Source organism: Vitis vinifera, chromosome 7, assembly GCF_030704535.1.
Source record: "Vitis vinifera cultivar Pinot Noir 40024 chromosome 7, ASM3070453v1".
In the NCBI taxonomy this organism is placed as follows: Eukaryota; Viridiplantae; Streptophyta; class Magnoliopsida; order Vitales; family Vitaceae; genus Vitis; species Vitis vinifera.
The window spans coordinates 6,265,748-6,284,263 of NC_081811.1; the positions used below are offsets into that span (position 1 = coordinate 6,265,748).

The following is an 18,516-nucleotide window of genomic DNA, read 5'->3' on the forward strand; positions in this document are numbered from 1 at the left end:
ATTTTTTATTCTTAAAATAAAAAAATAGTTGTACTTTTATATAAGATATAAGATCTTAAAATAAGTTTGAAACAAATTTAAATTTTTTTAAGTGATATGTAAAGACAAAAGGTAAAATTTAGTGATCCGGTAGTGATATGATAAATATATAATTTATATTTTATTAAAATTAAAAATAAATTTAAGAAATTATATATATAATTAAAATGTTTAATAATATTTTATTTTTTATATGTTATATGCTAAATCAAATGCTAAAAATATATTAAATAAAATATGTATAATATTTAAATATGAAGATATATTTAAGATGAAAAGAAAATTATAATATTTAATTTTATTTGCATATCTATATATTTTATTATTTTAAAATTTTAAATTATTATAATAATTAATTTATATTATTTTCACATTTATTATTAATAATTATTATTAAAATAAGCATGAATGTAAAATATTTAAAACATTAAATATAAAAATATACTATGATGACATCGAAGGAGTTGTATAGTTCAATGGTCCTTTCTCATTTTGTCAATCATAGGCCCTGTAAAATGGTTGGTAGGCCAGATCTATAGTTTCCAATATCGGAATATTACAAACTACATGTGCGGTGAAAAATGGTTGGTGGGCCACATTTATTGTACACATAAAATGATTTCCAATGGTTGGTGGGTTTGGATGTAAGAAACTTTAGGCCTAATGAAAACAAGCCCATCAATGTTTGGGTCAAATAATGGTTGATTTGGTCCGGTTCGATGGTCCAATTACCAGAATTAATGACGTTTCAGCTCATTAATGATCCATTTGACCCAATCAGAACGGGAGGTGAGACGAAATGGGCCGTCTCAAATACAAATGAAAAGGTAGATGAGATATGACTTATGAGAGAGAGATAGAAGAGGCAAACTAGAGGCTTGTAAAAAGTCCTAGGCCAGCCCCCCACCCCTCCAGGGAAGGAATCCTTTAGCTTCAACACAGTTAGGTCTGACCTACAGAAGGTGACAAACCTCAGCTTGTAATTGTACTAACGATTTCTCTTTTTTTAACCGGTAGAGAGGAGAACGAAATAGAATATGTAAAAATTCTATTGAAAGACGAGCCACAACGATCTTCAAATCCAAACTTTTTAACTTTGTACGAATAGTTCCTTTATAATCTTTATGTTCAAACTACTGGGCATATGGAGAGATGGGAGTTGACAAAGATGACTGCAGATAACAAGTCTTAATTCCTTCTTAATATGCATGCATGCATACAAAATCATGGACGTTTTGTTTGGATGAAACAATATTGATTCCGGATTAACAAGATGACATATGGTTTGATAATATGAATGTGTTGCCCTGGTTGATGAGGGAGCAGCAGCAATGGGCCAATGGCTGTCAGACCAAAATTTATATGATTTCCGGTCCTGATCTATTGTACTTCAGAATTCTGTTTCTTTAGGTGGGAGATTCTCGAGGCGTGTGTGTTAGCATGTACTGGCATTGATATGAAAACTAGGAGTAGAAAAGGGTAAGGGACTAGGGAGGTCCACCAATATAAAGAAACAAGGAGGATCTTTGGTGTTAGGGGAGCCCCTTTCCTAGCCTGGTCTACTCAACACGTGTTGTCAAGAATCGTCTGCACTAATCATCAAATCAAAGTCTGTCTTCAGATCCTCAAGTTGGCCCTCACCCACCCACATGTTAAGGGGAGAGGGGTTGAGGCTAGAGCCAGGGTTAGGGTAACCTTTTTGAGAGGTATAGATAGGGGCCAGACCCCCTCCTGACTCCTGAGTGACGTTGAGGTTGAGGAGGGAAAGGAAGGGGAATCCACCCATTATTGCTGAAAATCTTGAGGAGAGCGGTCCCCTCCCATGGGTCTCAGGAAAGCCAGAAACCTCTCCTAGAAAAATTCCATATCGACTCAGTACCCCTTTTGGTGGAAAGCTACATCTCGAGAACTCTTGACAGCAATAAATGCCATTCCCACAACAGCAAAGACAAATACCACCATATTAGAGAGGGCCTTAATCACCGGGTGGATTGCAGACCAAGCTCCAGTGGCAGCCACCATCCACCATGAAATAAGGGAGTTTTATAAGCTAAATTTGGGCAAGGGAAAATGAAAACAAGTGAGGCTGACTTGTAAAAGCTGCCTCTCCTATTATAAATGTTTGTTTGCAGCCGATGCTGGGGAAGCTAGTTCATTTCGGGAAGTTGTGGTCCAGAAACGACAAGCGGTTTCAGAGAAGACTTTAGCCCTTTTCGTGAGCGGTTATATAGAAAGGTTGGGAGCCCCCACCCCACCGTCTGATGACCCGGCTTTGTCCTTATTAGCTTTCGTTTTGTTCAATTAAAAAATAATTTTGTAGCAACGTCCGAAAGACTTACCAGCGTGGGCGCATCGTCACCTCAGCCGTTTGTCCCCACTCTATTTCTTTATCTCCCTTTGTATATTTTACAGTGCTGGGGATGACAAAGAGTCTCTGAGGTCATCTCTTCCGGCTTCCAAACTCGAGCATCTCCTTCTCTTGAGTTTGAATGGTCGCCAAGAAGAGACTCCATACAATGGAAGTTGCTGGAGAATCTCTCATTGAGAATGGAGCATATTTTAATAGAGCTATAGAAGTGAAGAAGTTTGATGAAACCAAAGCTGGAGTTAAAGGGCTTGTGGACTCTGGTGTGGAGAAGATTCCCAGATTCTTCATCCACCCACCGGAGAACTTGCAGAGGTCTCTGTCTGAAACTGGTGGGACTAGTTTTCAGGTTCCAGTGATAGATTTCAGGGGCCTGGATATGGGTCAAAGAGCAGAGATTGTGAGAGCAATTCGCAAAGCTTCAGAGACATGGGGCTTCTTCCAGATGGTCAATCATGGAATTCCAATTACCATCATAGAAGAGGTGTTGGAAGGAGTGAGACGATTCCATGAGCAGCCGCAGGAGATGAAGATGGAGTGGTACTCACGGGACTCGAAGCAACCAGTGAAGTATTACTGCAACGGGGACCTCCATGTATCAAATGCTGCAAACTGGAGGGACTCCATATCCTGTGAGTTCCCGGATGGAACTCTGGACCCCGAAGCTTTGCCTCGTGTATGCAGGTTAGTTCCCTTGGACTCAACGCCCACGAATAGCCCAAGTAATTCCCTTGGACTCTTGTTTGTTACTAACTTTTCCTGCAGAAAGGAGATAACAGCGTACATCAAATGCATGGCTGAACTGAAGGAGATGGTGGGTGAATTACTATCTGAGGCTCTGGGGCTGAGCAGTGACCACCTTAAGCAGATGGGATGTACGGAGACTCAAACATTGGTGTGCCACTATTACCCAGGTTGTCCCCAGCCAAACTTGACTCTAGGTGCTACCAAGCATTCAGACCCGAGTTTTATAACTATTCTTCTGCAAGACAACATTGGTGGCCTACAGGTTCTTCATCAGAATCAGTGGGTGGATGTACCTCCTGTACATGGAGCTCTGGTGGCAAACCTTGGGGATTTCATGCAGGTACAACTCTGAGCTGCTAGCTCTGTATACTTACATCCTGCTACTCCTAGCTAAAGCAACCTTTTTCTTTTCTCTGTTTGTGTTGGTCAGCTTATCACCAATGACAAGTTCAAGAGCGTGGAGCATAGAGTACTGGCTAGACAGGTTGGACCGAGGATATCAGCTGCATGTTTTTTCTATCCGAGTACTATCAATACGTATAAGCCTTATGGGCCAATAAAGGAGTTTCTATCGGACAATAATCAGCCAATCTACAGGGAAACTCATGTCAATGAATATTTAGCCTATTACAGGTCCAAAGGATTGGATGGTACATCAGCCCTTCCTCATTTTAAGCTATGATGAATGCATGCTAGTAATTTGTGTAGGGTTGATTATGGTGTGACGTGCTTTCAAATTATGTCCAATCTGTATTAGTACGGCTGTTAATTTACTCTATTGTTATGATGGATCATGTTTCTGTATGAGCTCTAATTTTATATTTCATCTCAAGGTTTCGAGAAATGGTGTAAATGTTAAAAACTGTAAAAGACGACCCAAAAACCATCGCAATAACTGATGAAGATACTGAAACACTACACAAAGCACTCTGGATTATTAAACACCAAACTTCCAAACAATGACAGAGTAAAAAATTGGGCACGGAAAGAAAAAGAGCAGGAAAAAAAAATGGCATCTCCACACTTCTTAGAGAAACAAACGGAACTCTTTACAGAAATATCGGTTTGGTGGTGGGCGTGGAGATCATACAAACAAGCATTGTGGACCAGGAACTCCCATCAAAAGCTCAAATGACTCTGGATATTGTACACAGGTGGCCCACATCATTCTCCAAAAGTTGAGCAGCCATAGCTGGTTACATTGTAGGCTTGGGTTGCAAAATCTGCACAAGTGACCACAAGATATCCATTCTTCGCATGTTTCTGCTGTTCTGCCCCTGAAACAATTTACACATGACCACAAGAAGTAACTAAATAAAAGTATGGTGGATAAAGATAGTGGCACTAGTGGCTGATATTCTAAAATGTAGCCCATGTAAATGCAGATACCAGGAAGATGAGCTTTGTTTGGTTTTTTTTGAGAAGCACATGACAGGAATAACATTAATGACACAATTTAAATAATTTAATTGAAAATGCAGAGCTACAACAGCCAAAGTGGAGTTTGGAAGAAGTTAATACAATCTATGGTTAGCATCTTTTAAATGCATTTCTGTGACATGACATGTTTTTTCATTGGACCAATCCAGGTGATAATAGTCTCTGTATGGAAGAAGATTGTGTTCCTAACCAGATACTTTATCCACAAATCATGATCCTACCTCAACCACAAAACATATCCATGTCTTCTCGCCACGGGCCTCTGTCACACCTTTTAAGATTGTCAGACCCAAGCTTCTGATGGCTTCAGCTATCTCAAGAAAACGGCTGCATTCCTCACACACCATCTGCACAGCAAACAAGAAAATTTGAAAGATTGAGACTAATTCAATGCAAAGTAGGGCAATCATATGTGTTGCCTGTGAAGGATTTAGGGACTGTCATTCCCCATCTTCTTTTTGAATGGCTGCCTTCAGTGCACTTGTTTTTTTTTTTTGTGCTGCCTACTTATTTCTGCAGGGAACTTCCTATTCCTGCCTTCCTGCTCTAATAATCATCTGTTTCTGATTAAAAATTGATCATATTGCAAAATTTCAACCTATCAGACCAGTACATACCTCTACAACCATCTGACCGTCCATGTTAAGATTCTCTACTATTATAGGACAAACCTTCATATGGCTTCCCACCTCCACTGCCCAGCTTGAACCCTGTTCATAATTAGAGGAGCCTAGCACACCTGTTTCCTTGCTATGCAACTGCAAATTCAGTAATACAATGTAAATTGGCAGGAAAATGATAATTGAAGCCAATCTTTCTTATAGTTAGTGGATAATTTCCAATTCCATAACAGAATGTCAATTATTAATCTGCAGAAGTTATCCTAAAACGACGGCTTGAAAAGAAAGAATCTACTACTAAATGCCAGCAATGTATAATAACAATTATTTTTCCAGTTAATAGATGAATAAAATTCAGTGTAGTTGCATATGCAAGTACCAAAGTTTTGGACAGAGGAACACCAAAAAGAATGCTGACAATAGCTGATATAGGTTACTAGGAAAAGTACAACTTCTAGTTTCTGACTCTTAATATGGGATGGTGGTTAAGTCCCTTATCCACAAGGCTTGTTCAATTGGAACAAAAAATTGGATGCTTGCTTTTTACCTTTGATTCAGCACATTTGTTTAGCTTGTCAGCATGTCTCGTGATGCTCTGCAGAAATAGCATGTGCTTGATTGTGCGCTCCAGCAGTGAATCAATACTGCACTGTTCAATTATCTTGAAATTCTCAGCACATATGAAGGTAAGAGATTACATGAAAAAATTTGCAAGCCATCATAATTCGAAAACTCGGCAGGGAGAATGGATTGCATGAGAGATACCTTTGACCCATTTGGCACAAGCTCTCTCAGCTCCTTTATACGATCTTGAATTAATTGTCTGTCCCTTGGCCTAGGCCTACAACTTTCACCAGGTCTAGCCCTCTTTTTGTTGACCTTAGATGGTTCTGCAGACCGCTCCAACTGCTCACTACATGAACTTGGACAAATTGATGAAATCCCCTGCTGAGATGTTACACCACATACCTCTGATGATTTGAAGCAGTTTTGTGTCTCTTCTACAAGAGAGGACTGATCGATTGAATAACCTGCTGAAGTAACAGTATGTATAGTATGGCTAGAAGGCTCTGGAATTTTTTCAGTTGTCAACAGAGATTGCATTGACTGACAGAATGATTTCTCACTTTTAACATCACTACCACTTTGGCAAACTTTAGCTACCACTGCCTCTAGAAGATTCTCCGATCCAGAATCTGACGTCAATTGGCTGCTGCTCATCCCCTCTGGCAACTCAATAGTTGTCTCGGTTTCAGCCTTCTCTGTTTCCCAATCACAATAGTTGCTCTGTTTCAGAAAAGCTGGACCTAATGCTTCATGCAGCTCACTACCAGCAGAGAACCTTAAAGATGTATATGATGTGTCCACATGACTCAATTCTGATGGGAACTCCAACTTCTTTTCCAAATTTTTTTGGAGTTGCATATCTGAAGGATCCGGTAAGTGCAATACCCCATTTTCATGACAATTGACACCATGAAGCTTAATTCTATTACAATCCACAGAATCAAAGAAACCAAAAGGGAAGCATGCAAAATCTACTTGAGACTTATCGGCTGCAAGTGCAGTGCTACATGAATTAATATTCTCCATAAAGGAATTGTATGGATATGAGGTGTCATTGTGTTCAGAACTCACATCCGCATCCCTCCAACCACTAGCTTCTTCACGCTTTGTGTTACTAATCAGTTTCATTTGCACTTGTTTCTGACCCTCCAAAACAAAGTTTTCAGATCTTGGCTGAAGAAATTTGGTGCTTTCATCACTCTGCGATGAGGATAATTCAAGCCCTCCATCCTTATTGAACATGTTTACTGCCCTGTTCTGATGGATAGCAGGCAGCTGAAAAATGAAAGAACTATCATTGTGTTTCCCAAAAATTGGGAACATAGGAGACCATACATTTGGCCTTTCTTTGTGTATGCCTTTATCTAGATTGAATAGGCTATCAGGGACTATATCTGAAGCAGAACCTCTTGTAGATATATCTGACTGAGCAAAAGAAGAGCACCATAAATGCTGGCATACTATAATAGTTAACATGAATGGCACGCACGCACACTGACACACTCACACACACTCACACACACATGCCTGCATACAGTTATCAGAAGCAGAACTTGTAGATATGTTTGGCTGAGAAAAACAAGAGCACCATAAATGCTGGCATACTATAATACTTAGCATGAGTTGATGTGCATGCACTAACCATACAGAGAGAGAGAGAGAGAGAGAGAGAGGTGAGGTACCATAGCTAAAGAGCTCTTCATACTACATTGAATAGGATGAGGAATATAAGCCACTGAAGAATCTTGAAGTGCAAAGAAGACATCTTTGATGCGAGACACCAGCTTCAAATCCTCAACAACCTGCTTTCCTCAAGTGAAGGAAAGAACAGATAAGTAAATGTAGGTTTAAATGATGCATAGATTATGACTTAAGAGACTTGAGGTTGTATGTCGCATTGCAGAGATCCATTATAACAAAATTAATGCATACATTTAAAAGTTCTATTCTAACAAAGGGAGATATTGCATAAGACCAAGCACAAAGTATGGTAATAAACTCGATACTAGAAATAAAAGCAATGTTGAAAACTTGGAGCAACAAATGCAAACATTCGTCTTTAATAAGTAGCCACACTGCCCAGGCAACCAAAAAAGGTGAGGTGAAAATTTGTGGTGCATAGCAACTATTTAGTTGTTTAACTAATCAACGATTGGAAGATTGCTCATCAACTCATGCAAATCGAGTAAAAGCTCTCGCTTTCTAGTGGTGTCCACACTGCCAGCTGCTTGGGATATTACACTTACAGGTTCCATTCCCATAAGGCATTTTCAACTGTTTTAGTGAACCAGACAACAATGTGACATGGTCCACATAGTAATAAGTTTGTTGTCATCAGTACCATATTCTAGAACAGATGTCAGACGTTCCAAAAATTGATTCTTGAAGCCTCATACAAATATACTTCATTTTGTAATCTGATTTGAAAGTTGAACAATTCTCAAGCAGGATATTGTTTAAATTTAACCAGATCACCTTTACAGTATGTTAAGTTTACTGACATAGGATGTTATGGATGCTTGCAATTGTCGCTTTTATCAATTATCATACACCCGCTTCAAAATACTAGAGAAGCAACAGATAAGTGCATTGCATTTCAGAAAAGTTATTAAAGAAAAAAACCAAAAAAAAAAAAAATGGATCCAACAACCAATCAGATTTCAAAAATGAGCTACCATGCACGATTTGTCAATGCAACAAATGGCTAGAAATTATCTTACTTGCTGTAAAGAGCCAAGCTGTACAACTCCATGTGGAACAACAGCCACAACAACAATGGTCTGCACAACAAAGGAAAATGGTTTATGTCAACAGAATGTCTCTGTACAGTTAAGACAAATGCCAAGTATAAGGCAAAACAAACTAAATGTAGTAGAAAAGGTTCCCTAATCTAAGAATTTTATCTTGAATTGTATAGCCATCAATCCATTATTTATGAATCAATAAGAGAAGTCCTAAACTTTTTCCTATTGAGTAAAGAACTTCGAAGAAATGATGGAATGTATTCAATCACTAAGGTGAATGAACAAAACCATGGAAATAAACATCAGGAGTAGAAATTGTTTATAAATCATCATATCGATGCGAATATGACAAAATCTAATGCAATTCTAACTGTCCAAGGCAGTAAATTCACTTTTGACATTAAAAAAAAGGCACTACTTGGGTGCGAAAATGACAGTATGTTGACCCAAACCTACCAAAAGTTGCATCCCTTGCACAACCCTAATCCCCACAGTGATGCCTCGAAAAGAAAAAGGAGCATCTCAATAGATAAAACTTTCACTACAGAGACTAAAATGCAACTACGTGCAACTACATAATATTCTTACCATTGAAAGGCCATCATCTGATGGGTTCAGCATCAACTGTGTATGTGTAAGGTGGCTACCAATCATAAATCTAATATTTGCAGGTTGATAATGAGTAAGAAGGATGCACAAAAAAAAAACGAGAATTTTCAAGATAAACATATTTGACATGAACAGCTCCAAGAGGTGAAAGAATGAAAGGACAGCCAAATCAAATAGCATAAACATCTAAGAGAGACGGGAAACAACATCACCAGTGAGAAGTAGTACAGGTATCTAAAATGCTGGTGGAGGACAAGGTGGAGGTGTTGAGGGTAGAAAAGGATATAAATGAGTTAGATTTAAAATATTAGAATGGAGGTAAAAATGGGGATGAAAGAGTTCCAGTTCAAATTCAAGTAGTTTAGAAAAGGCATTACAGATTTATGGTGACCAGGAGGACATTAAAAAGGCAACTAGTTAAATCCACTACTCTTCTGATTCTCAGTTCAAGGATTAAAATAGGTTCACAATAAGCAGCTTTCATCATGCTGGCTATGCCACAGCCTGTAGCCCAAATGTAGATTAAAAATAAATGTAGTGAAAACCACCAAATGACCATAATAATTCAATAGATCATTCTTCTTTACTATTAGTGGAAGTGTATTAACATCAGCCCATAAGGGCCAGTAATTAGATTGGCTACTTTTGTTTTTTTCCATATCCTGACAATAACCATAAAAATGCCCCTAAAAAACTGTTTGCTAGCCTGTGCATATGAATGTCTCCATATGATATCATTCATCACAACAAATAAAATAAATTACAGAGAGAAAACATACCTTAATCCCAGCTGAAAACTGTGCTTGCCACCCATCACAGTACTGGAAATCAACCAAAAATCATGAATAAGAAAGAAAAAAATTGCAAATAATCAGTGCAGTAATAGAACCTAATCCATTTTCCAGTGTAATCACCTCAAATGATGAAGAGGAATTAGTTGTATGCTTATCTGAAAAAATCCACTGATGCTTTCCAGTAACTGCCACCTGTCCAACAATCCTGTTCAACAAAGGACTAATGTGAAAACTACAACAGAAGGTCTTTCCTGGACTTGAATTGTTTTGAATTTGAACTATTACCCCCAATGAGAACAGTATAGACAGGTAATGAACCTGTAAGCATAATTGGACGAGAATGATAATTGATAAAAGATATTTTATAATTTTAAATCTGCCCAATTAATGCTGACTTGAGTAAGGAGATGTAATTGGAAAAGAGAGTGACATGATGCAAGACTGCAACAACACCGATATATAGATGATAACTTCTAATGACAATGGATAATTTCCATTAGGTAAAACTTTCTTCCCACCAAACTATATGGTCCCAGTCAAGCTATTGTACTATGGCAGGTGAAAGATAAATCAGTTAAGAGACATACCCTTCCCCTAGAGAATACACATGATATGACATCTTTGCCACAGCCAACCCAAGAGCATCATGTGAATAGTGCCCATCATGCAAGGTGTCTGGTGTCTTGCTGAAGCACTTATCCTCCAAAGGATCATGTTGGTCATGGTTGTCATAGTAAGCATCCTCCCAAGTCAACACCCTGCAAGAAATTCCATATGCCAAAATGAAAAAGACAGGAACATTGTAAGATGTTTAACTCCTGAAAAGGCCTAACTCCTAATCTCAATGCTCAACCACAACAAAAAATTCTTCCAACATGCATGCACACACAAGAATAAACCATGTTAACATTCAATTCCATGAAAAAATTATTATACACAATAATAAGTAGACAAACTTGAATTCCTTCAGGTGGAGACATGATGCAGGTACCATCTAAAATCACAGGCAAGCCTAATAACTACAATTATATATATATATATGTATTTTTTTTTTTTAAATCAGAAGCCTAATAACTACAATTGCACCTTCCATTTGACAAGCCAGATCCAATTGAAGTATTCTTTCACCAGTATAGACATTATAGCACCCATTCATTTTCTTTGGAAACAAAATTATAATTAGAAGATATACTAGCTCTAATCCATCCCAAAATTTTACATATACCTAGATGTATAACACATGATCATCGACTTGCAAGCCTCAAATTCCAGACTTGAAATATGCAATTTACAAGCCATATTCTTGCAACTGAAATCTATTTGTAGTAAACAAATAAGAACACATAAATTAAAACATTACAGTTATCATAGAAAGAGGTTTTGAATTCATGAATTGAAATCAAAATTCTCATTCGCAGTACATTGGATTAGCCAAATTTACGACCAAATTTTGAGAAACCCCACACTTCTCAATCTTTTCAATGACCCAATCGAATTCCCTTCAATGTCAACAGAATTTCCTAATAACTGGTTCAGATTTCCAGAAAAATATAATGTTGTGTTTTCCATTTTTTTGTTCATGAACTTTGAAATAACCAATTAACCTAACCTAGTACAATTATTTGCCGAGTAAAGTTGAGCTTTATCTAGAACTACAAGTTTCTTCTCTTTCTGAAATAATCAACTCAATTAAATCCAGTACAATTATTTGCTGAATCAATCAACCTTTTTAATTTCCTAAAAACCCAAACAATGAAACATCTAAAACCAGAATTCCCTTTCCAAGCCATTAAATCAGGCAAAACTATTGGCTGAGTTCGTTGCTTTTCATTTTCTTAAAAAGCACACAACTAAACATCTAAAACTACAATTTCCACTCCTTTTAATATAATCAACTCAGTCAATCTAGCACAATTATTGAAGGAGTTAGTCAAGCTTTGCATTTTCTTAGAGATCAAAGCACAAAACCCAAAGCACCAATACCCTTGTTTTTCTTCTCCTGTTTTCTCAACTACGAAACGAAGTGTATATGCATGAAAGACACGAAAAAGGGCTAGAAGATAAGAGAAGCAAAGAATCAACTTACATGCGAGCCCGATGTTTGAGTTTCCAAAAGACGGCGTACTTCCACTCAGTATTGAAACAGAGGCTTCTCAGCGTTTGCTGCAAGTCAGTAGCCATCTCTTCACCCCCTCAAAATCCTAATACGCCCCTAAAATTTCCTTCAATTGGGTCAACCAAACCTCCAAAAAAAAAAGCTTAATTTCCTGCGATTTCCATCTGCCCCTAGCTCCCCCTGTAAGATCCTCTACCCGCCTGTTTAATCCGCAACCCAGCTCGCCGCTTTATTGGCGGTCCTACCGTCGGCAGGAGCAGCCGATCCATCACCCCCCTCCCTCCTTCCCCCCCTCTACCCAAAAACCCAAACTCAATTCACTCAAAGTCGCTCAAACAACTGAAATCACGATACCGACAATCAAGATTTCGAAACAGAGCAACAACAAGATACAGTTTCCACACTCAGCCATTAGATTGTCCGGACACTGTTCCTCTTTTCCACCACAGTCTGTAGCGAAATGTAGGGAGCACAACAATGCGAAGACTAGCTTATATCGAACGACATGGAGGATGAAAATCCGAGCTCCAGGGAGATCAACTTACGAAGAAGTCACAAAATTGAATTGAATAGATGAATGAAAGTTTCAGATGGGAACAAAAAGCATTGCCAAGTGGTGCCCTAGTGCATCAAGAGTGGAACTCGACGCTTTGGCTGAGTGAGAAATGAGAAGCAGAGATGAATTCAGAGGTGTGAGCCACATGTGGTGCCATTATAGAGAGAGAAAGAAGAGAGAGAAAGCACCTAAAAGGGAGGCTAGAGAGAGAAGTAGAAAGAAAAGCCTCAAAGCTTTTCTTTTGCTTTGTAGAGAGAGAAAGCAGACCAAGCCGTTTGCTTTTGAGAGAGAGATGGAGATGGTGAATAAAATTATAAAAGAGCTATTTTTTGTTTGATACCTGGCTTATATATAGCTGTTATATGCTGCGCCAGGTTTCTATCTTACGCAGGATGCCCCCAGTACGCACCCCCTCAATGGACGCTCCTCCATTATCCTCCTGCCCATCATGCTTACCCTATAATTCACTTCTCTTCTGCGGCTTGTCGTCACTCGCCACCCACTAATTCCCCACTTAAATTACGAAATCGCCACTAAACTCCACTCCTCACTTGTTACTCCTTTTATCCTACGCACCATGCTCACCTTAGCATCCCCCTCCCCCCACTCCCACGGCCTACGCTTCACTTTAGACCTTCACCTCTGCCTTTATAAAACAGAAGCACCCCCCCACTAGAAGTCACACGACAGTGAGTTTATTTATCCTTCACATCATGCTTACTTTAGAAACCCCCATTAAATTACAAAATTACCCAACAGTAGCTGATTTGGAGGGAGAGGGAGAAAGAGTATTATTAATGGAAAGGAGAGAAGACAAAATTTTAAAATAATAAAAAAAAACCCAATAGTTGCTAATTTGGAAGGGGAGAGAGAGAGAGACACACACAGGGCCAAAGGAAGATGAGTGGCCTGAGAATCTGAGATGGGGAGAGGGGGAGAGAGAGACTTATTAATGGAATGAAAAGAAAAATTTCAAAAAAAAAAAAAAAAAAAAGAGAAGAAAGTAAAGAAAAGAAAGAAAGAAAGAGAGAGAGTGAAAAACCATTCAATTCAAGCGAGTCATTGATGGCAAACAGCATAATGTCAATGTTAGGGAAAATGCTTCTTATCCTCTTTCAAAATCAATGAACTTACCCTTCACAAGCCCTTTTCAAACAATGATTCTACTGCTAAAAGTTGTGACACCCTACACCTCAATTACCATTGTCCCCCCCTTTTTTTTCTCTTTGTGCATTCATATTGATCTCTTCCTCCTCCCCCTCCTCCTATATCTGCCCTCCAAGTGTGCCCATCAAGTGGCATTCAATTGCTATGATTGGACCATTTGGAACCACCATAATGCTCACATTTAATTTCATTCCACCTCTCTCCCCCAAATCCTCCTTTCCCTTTACTCATGGGGGCTCATAACATGTCTTGTTTTGTTTATTCTCCTTGTGCCTCACCAGCTCTACATCCTCTTTCAGATCCCATGATTCCAACTTAACACCATACCATCCCATTTTCATGGATTTATTAATTTCTACTCATTTTCTCCTTTTTTTTTTTTTTAGCCTTTCTCTTTGGGAGCAGGTTGATTATTTTTTCTTTTCAATGAATTTTTTTTCCTACCCATCACAACAAACAATAAAAAGTAAAGTTGGGAGGAAGAGGGAAGAGGAAAGCAAAATGATCACATGATCAATCATCCAAGAGATCCCATTGATTAACAACCTTACTTTAATTGAAAAAGATTCAATTTGTCGGAAAGTAATAGAAAGAAATTCCACCTAGTTTTATAACAAGTATTTTTTTTTTCTTTTATATATAGGTCAATGACGTTGATCTTTTTCTTTGTTTTATCATTTTTACATATTTTTCTCATTTTGATCATTTCATTTCAAATGTTAGAGTTTTTAGGTCAAACCAGTCATCTACAAGCTTAACCAAAAGTAATCATATAAAAATAATTTAAGACAAATTATATCTTATTATTTTCTTAGATGTTGAAAAGATTTTTGAATCAATGTTGATGATTTAGCAAGGTTAATTATCTTTTAAGGAATTAATGGGCATTAGGGTTCATTGAATGAAGTCAAAACATACTTAATTATGCATGAAGAAGCTATAAGTAGTGATGCAAATGATAAGTCATTTTCCCATACATAAAAGAAAACAGGGAAAGGAATGAGTAGTATCATGAATGCAAAGAGACAAAGGACAATCATATCTTCTCTTTGCTTCCTCCATTCTCCATTCTCTAATAAAATGCAAAAAAAAAAAAAATCAAAACCCTAATTAAATATACCCATACTTAATCAGATGGTCTCATTACTATATGAGGTAAGTCTTATGTAAGGTTGCAAAATATAAAGCTAATGCATTTTTTTTATTAGGGTTTCAATATTAATACATTTAGATTCCAACCCTAGCTACCCTTGATCATTAATCTCTATCATCTCTCTCTCTCTCTCTCTCTCTCTCATATATTCATTGGAAACCAATATCACCTAAGTAGATTTTGTAGCTCACCTTTTTACTAACATGTAATCTCTAGAGAGAGACACCATAGTCTCCCTAGTCATGAGTGAGGGTTTGATATCTCTCCCCAAAGTCAATATAGATGGGCTTGAAAATGGATACCTATTTGATTGTATATGTGACACTAGTGGCCATTACCTAAATAAACTATGCTATATAATTAGTAAAAGAAATTGCAGATCCATGATCATCAACTCTATCAATTGGGTCTCCTTGTAATAAGAATGAGAATGAGACCCGAAAATACCATTGAACCTTTCATCAGAAAGCTCCTTGAGAGCCCATCCTTACTGGGGTTTTCTGTTTCATAAAGAAAGGATTAGGGTTTAGTCACCTCATCATTCTCACAACAAGTCTACGGACATATATATACACATCTATAGAAAGAGAGAGAGAGAGAGAAGGAGAATCCAATGATGAATAGCACTGTAAAGATACAGAAATCAAATGATTTTCCATCTTATAATATAGTCTAAAGATTTTTAGAAGCAAGGTCACGTAGTAATCAACTGATATATATGGCCATCAAATCAAGATCAGCCCACCACAAACATATATTAATTTGCAGTGTACGTGAACTCAAAATTCAAAGAAATTTTCTCCTACTTCCATGAAAGTCCATGGTCTTTTTAGGGCTGCTGATGCTACTGCCGTGGGTACGAAATAGCAGTAAAATGAAAGCAAACCATTGCTTCTACATGAAATATAGTGATTATCAACATTACAACAACTCTCATTCTCTGCCATTTTTCCTGTATCAGATCATTATTACACTAAGTGAAGACTTATGCTTCTAATCAGTATACATATTATGAAGCAATCCCATTATATATCAGAATGTAATGAAGTTTATTATTACTGTCAGCAATAATCAGATGGAGTGGCTGTGAATGATGGAATTATTGTAACGAAAAAAGTCAAAAAATGGAGTGTTTTAGAATACTGGAAAGTGCTTTTCTACCTACCATGGAAGGCACAAACTAAGTGTTTGTAACCACAAGAAATTCTGGGAGGATTTGGTGCTTAATCCAATTGATACTAGGAAGATAATAAAGGTGTTTTAGTGGCATTTGTGGGATATTTAATTAATAAACTATATATTTAAAGAAGGGGTTAGAGGCCATCAATGAAAAGCTTTTCTTTTTCCCCCCTTTTTTTTTTCCTCTTCTGTTTGGCTCTCCAGAAAGTGAATCATGTCCACCATTTTAGTAGGAAAAGATCCGCATCAATTAAAGTTTTAGGTTGTAGCTGAAGTGCTTTACACTTGTATATATCACTGGCTAACTTGGATTTGATCTCCTTTCACATACTGTAGAGCTGGAGAGAGACTCTAGTCCCATTCTCACCTGTTTCCATTATAAATTCTTGATGGGTTTTATTTATTTATTAATTGTTTTTTTTTAAATCTAGGAATGGAAATTTACATTTTTTTTTTCCCACTCTTAATGTCACAAATTGAGGTAAAAATTATATTTTCTAAATAATGAAATCTTCTATTAAATTAGGAAAATGTTGAGTTCATATCCACTTGTCACTTTTTATTATTTATTTTTATTTTTATCCTATTCAAATTCTTATTTACACATGTTTATATGAAATTGGGATTAAGAAGGGAATTTTGAAATTAAAATGCTGTAAAATTTTAAAAGTCATTTTTCTACGCATTCATATATTTAAATAAAGTTTTATTTGAGGTAACTTCCTATTTTTAGCTTTAATAAAAAAATTGAAGTAAACTAAAGTCATAATTTTTAAAAATTAATATTAATATTGTAAAATTTTTATTAAATGTAAAAAAACTTTTTATATGAGTCAAACTATTTTTTTTTTTTAAAATAACGAGTATGTAAGGTAACTATTTTCAAAAATAGTTTTTAAGAACACTTTTATAATATTTTATAGAATAAAAATATGTTTGTAAACTTAAAATGTTTTTAACATGTTTTTAAATACTTTTAAATATGTTTCAGAAATAAATTTTATGTCTAGTGTTTTATTTTTAACATTTTATATATTTATATAATTATATTTTAAACAATTCTAAAAAAAAGTAAAAATATGTAAAGAAAATAGAAAACAGTTTTTACTTGTTAAACACATTTTTTTTATTTTTTTATTCTGAAATTTTTTCTTGAAAACCGTTCTCAAATAACTTATTATATTTTTCTAATTTTCATATTAACTTATTTTAGGTCATAGACCCTTTGAACCAAATTATGCAAGCAAGCAAGAGCTCTTAATGAGCTTAAAAAAAGAGTTTTTATTTCTCAAAAATCGATCCAAACAGGACTTGACCATTCCCAATAATAACAAAATTATTATTCTAATTAATAAAAAAAAAATAAAAACTATGATAATAAAAGGGGTCATTCATTAGAAAACAAGTCTCTTTAAATTAAATTGTCTATAACCAAAAGTAATGATCTTTTTGTGATCTTTAATTACTCCATGTATCAAAAAAAAAAAAAAAAAAAATTATACACTCTAAAGGAAAAACTAACATTGATAGATGATGAACTAATTTGGTGCAAGTGTAAAATAATTTAATAATATTTGAAAACTGCAGCACTCAATGAATTTACATGACCAAAAAAAAAGCTGGGCATGATGTGGAATTCACTAAGAAGATAGATAATGGGCATTAATTTTTGTCACAACACTCAAAAAAAAAAAAAAAAAAAAAAAAAAGGAAGCTCAAACACCCATAATGATTTGATATTGAATTCACTCTATAGAGAGAATCCAGAAACAAATTCATGGGTCTCCACAACAGTCAATTAAGCAGCCAGCTGGTTACTTTGTCACTGTATTCTTTGATGATGATGATGATGGAGTATCTATTATTATGGAACTTAATGAAAAAGGAGAAATATTGTGCAATCTTTTCCATGTCCAATTGGACCATGTAACCTTAATTTATTCGTCACTGCAAGCATAAAGAGGGACAAGAATGGTAGATGGACCCATGAAAAAGGTTACCAGAAGAAATTTTGGTTTTTTAATTTAATTTAATTTTTTTTACATTTATTTTTATTTCTTTTTAAAGATGTGAAAGGGAAACCAAATCATGTATTATTTATGTAATAATTATGATGGACCAAGTCCAAGCTCTGTTGGCCTTGTTGAGGTAACAAGGGATTGGATGGGATGGGAGACATTGAAATATTTTTATTTATCAAAATAATGAAATAGGATGAATTTAATTTATTTTAAAGGAGGACTTATATTAAGTTATTCACCTCTACTTATTTTCATTCATTTTTATCTTTTCCCCTTTTTTTTCTCTCCTTATAATATCCATAAATAATTAATAAATACCTCAATTTTTTTTTTAAAAGTCATTATTCTTTAAAGTAAATCAGAAAGAGTTGTTACATTTTATCAAGGAGTTATTATCAT

General features: G+C 36.1%; 2 protein-coding genes across 5 annotated transcripts; one reads left to right on the plus strand and one right to left on the minus strand.

Moving 5' to 3' along the window:
- Nucleotides 1-1,781: 1,781 nt before the first annotated feature.
- On the plus strand, nucleotides 1,782-3,995 carry LOC100251563 (1-aminocyclopropane-1-carboxylate oxidase homolog 1). Its single transcript, XM_010654057.3, has 3 exons — nucleotides 1,782-3,088; nucleotides 3,170-3,491; nucleotides 3,582-3,995. Exons 1-3 carry the CDS (start codon nucleotides 2,529-2,531, stop codon nucleotides 3,831-3,833), a joined length of 1,134 nt encoding a protein of 377 aa, XP_010652359.1. The 5' UTR covers nucleotides 1,782-2,528; the 3' UTR covers nucleotides 3,834-3,995.
- A 61-nt stretch (nucleotides 3,996-4,056) lies between these two features.
- LOC100855116 (transcription factor EMB1444) lies at nucleotides 4,057-13,263 on the minus strand. 4 transcript variants are annotated; one of them, XM_010654058.3, is made up of 11 exons: nucleotides 12,012-13,263; nucleotides 10,513-10,683; nucleotides 10,046-10,130; nucleotides 9,911-9,952; nucleotides 8,499-8,558; nucleotides 7,461-7,580; nucleotides 5,977-7,053; nucleotides 5,759-5,860; nucleotides 5,209-5,349; nucleotides 4,813-4,938; nucleotides 4,057-4,428 (listed from the first exon to the last, which is right to left on the minus strand). In XM_010654058.3, exons 1-11 carry the CDS (start codon nucleotides 12,104-12,106, stop codon nucleotides 4,348-4,350), a joined length of 2,100 nt encoding a protein of 699 aa, XP_010652360.1. In that variant the 5' UTR covers nucleotides 12,107-13,263; the 3' UTR covers nucleotides 4,057-4,347. The 4 variants fall into 4 exon arrangements, with proteins under 4 accessions (XP_010652360.1, XP_003632423.1, XP_059593945.1 ...); XM_003632375.4 differs by having other exon boundaries at nucleotides 5,977-7,203; XM_059737962.1 differs by having other exon boundaries at nucleotides 7,461-7,583.
- Nucleotides 13,264-18,516: the final 5,253 nt, after the last annotated feature.

Coding starts and splice junctions, on each gene's coding strand:
- LOC100251563 (XM_010654057.3), top strand. CDS start 2,529: ATGGTCGCCAAGAAGAGACTCCATACAATGGAAGTTGCTGGAGAATCT. Junction 3,089..3,169: donor GCTTTGCCTCGTGTATGCAG/GTTAGTTCCCTT, acceptor CTTTTCCTGCAG/AAAGGAGATAACAGCGTACA. Junction 3,492..3,581: donor ACCTTGGGGATTTCATGCAG/GTACAACTCTGA, acceptor TGTGTTGGTCAG/CTTATCACCAATGACAAGTT.
- LOC100855116 (XM_059737961.1), bottom strand. CDS start 12,106: ATGGCTACTGACTTGCAGCAAACGCTGAGAAGCCTCTGTTTCAATACT. Junction 9,953..10,045: donor ATTCCTCTTCATCATTTGAG/GTGATTACACTG, acceptor GTTGATTTCCAG/TACTGTGATGGGTGGCAAGC. Junction 4,939..5,208: donor ACGGTCAGATGGTTGTAGAG/GTATGTACTGGT, acceptor TTTGCTGTGCAG/ATGGTGTGTGAGGAATGCAG.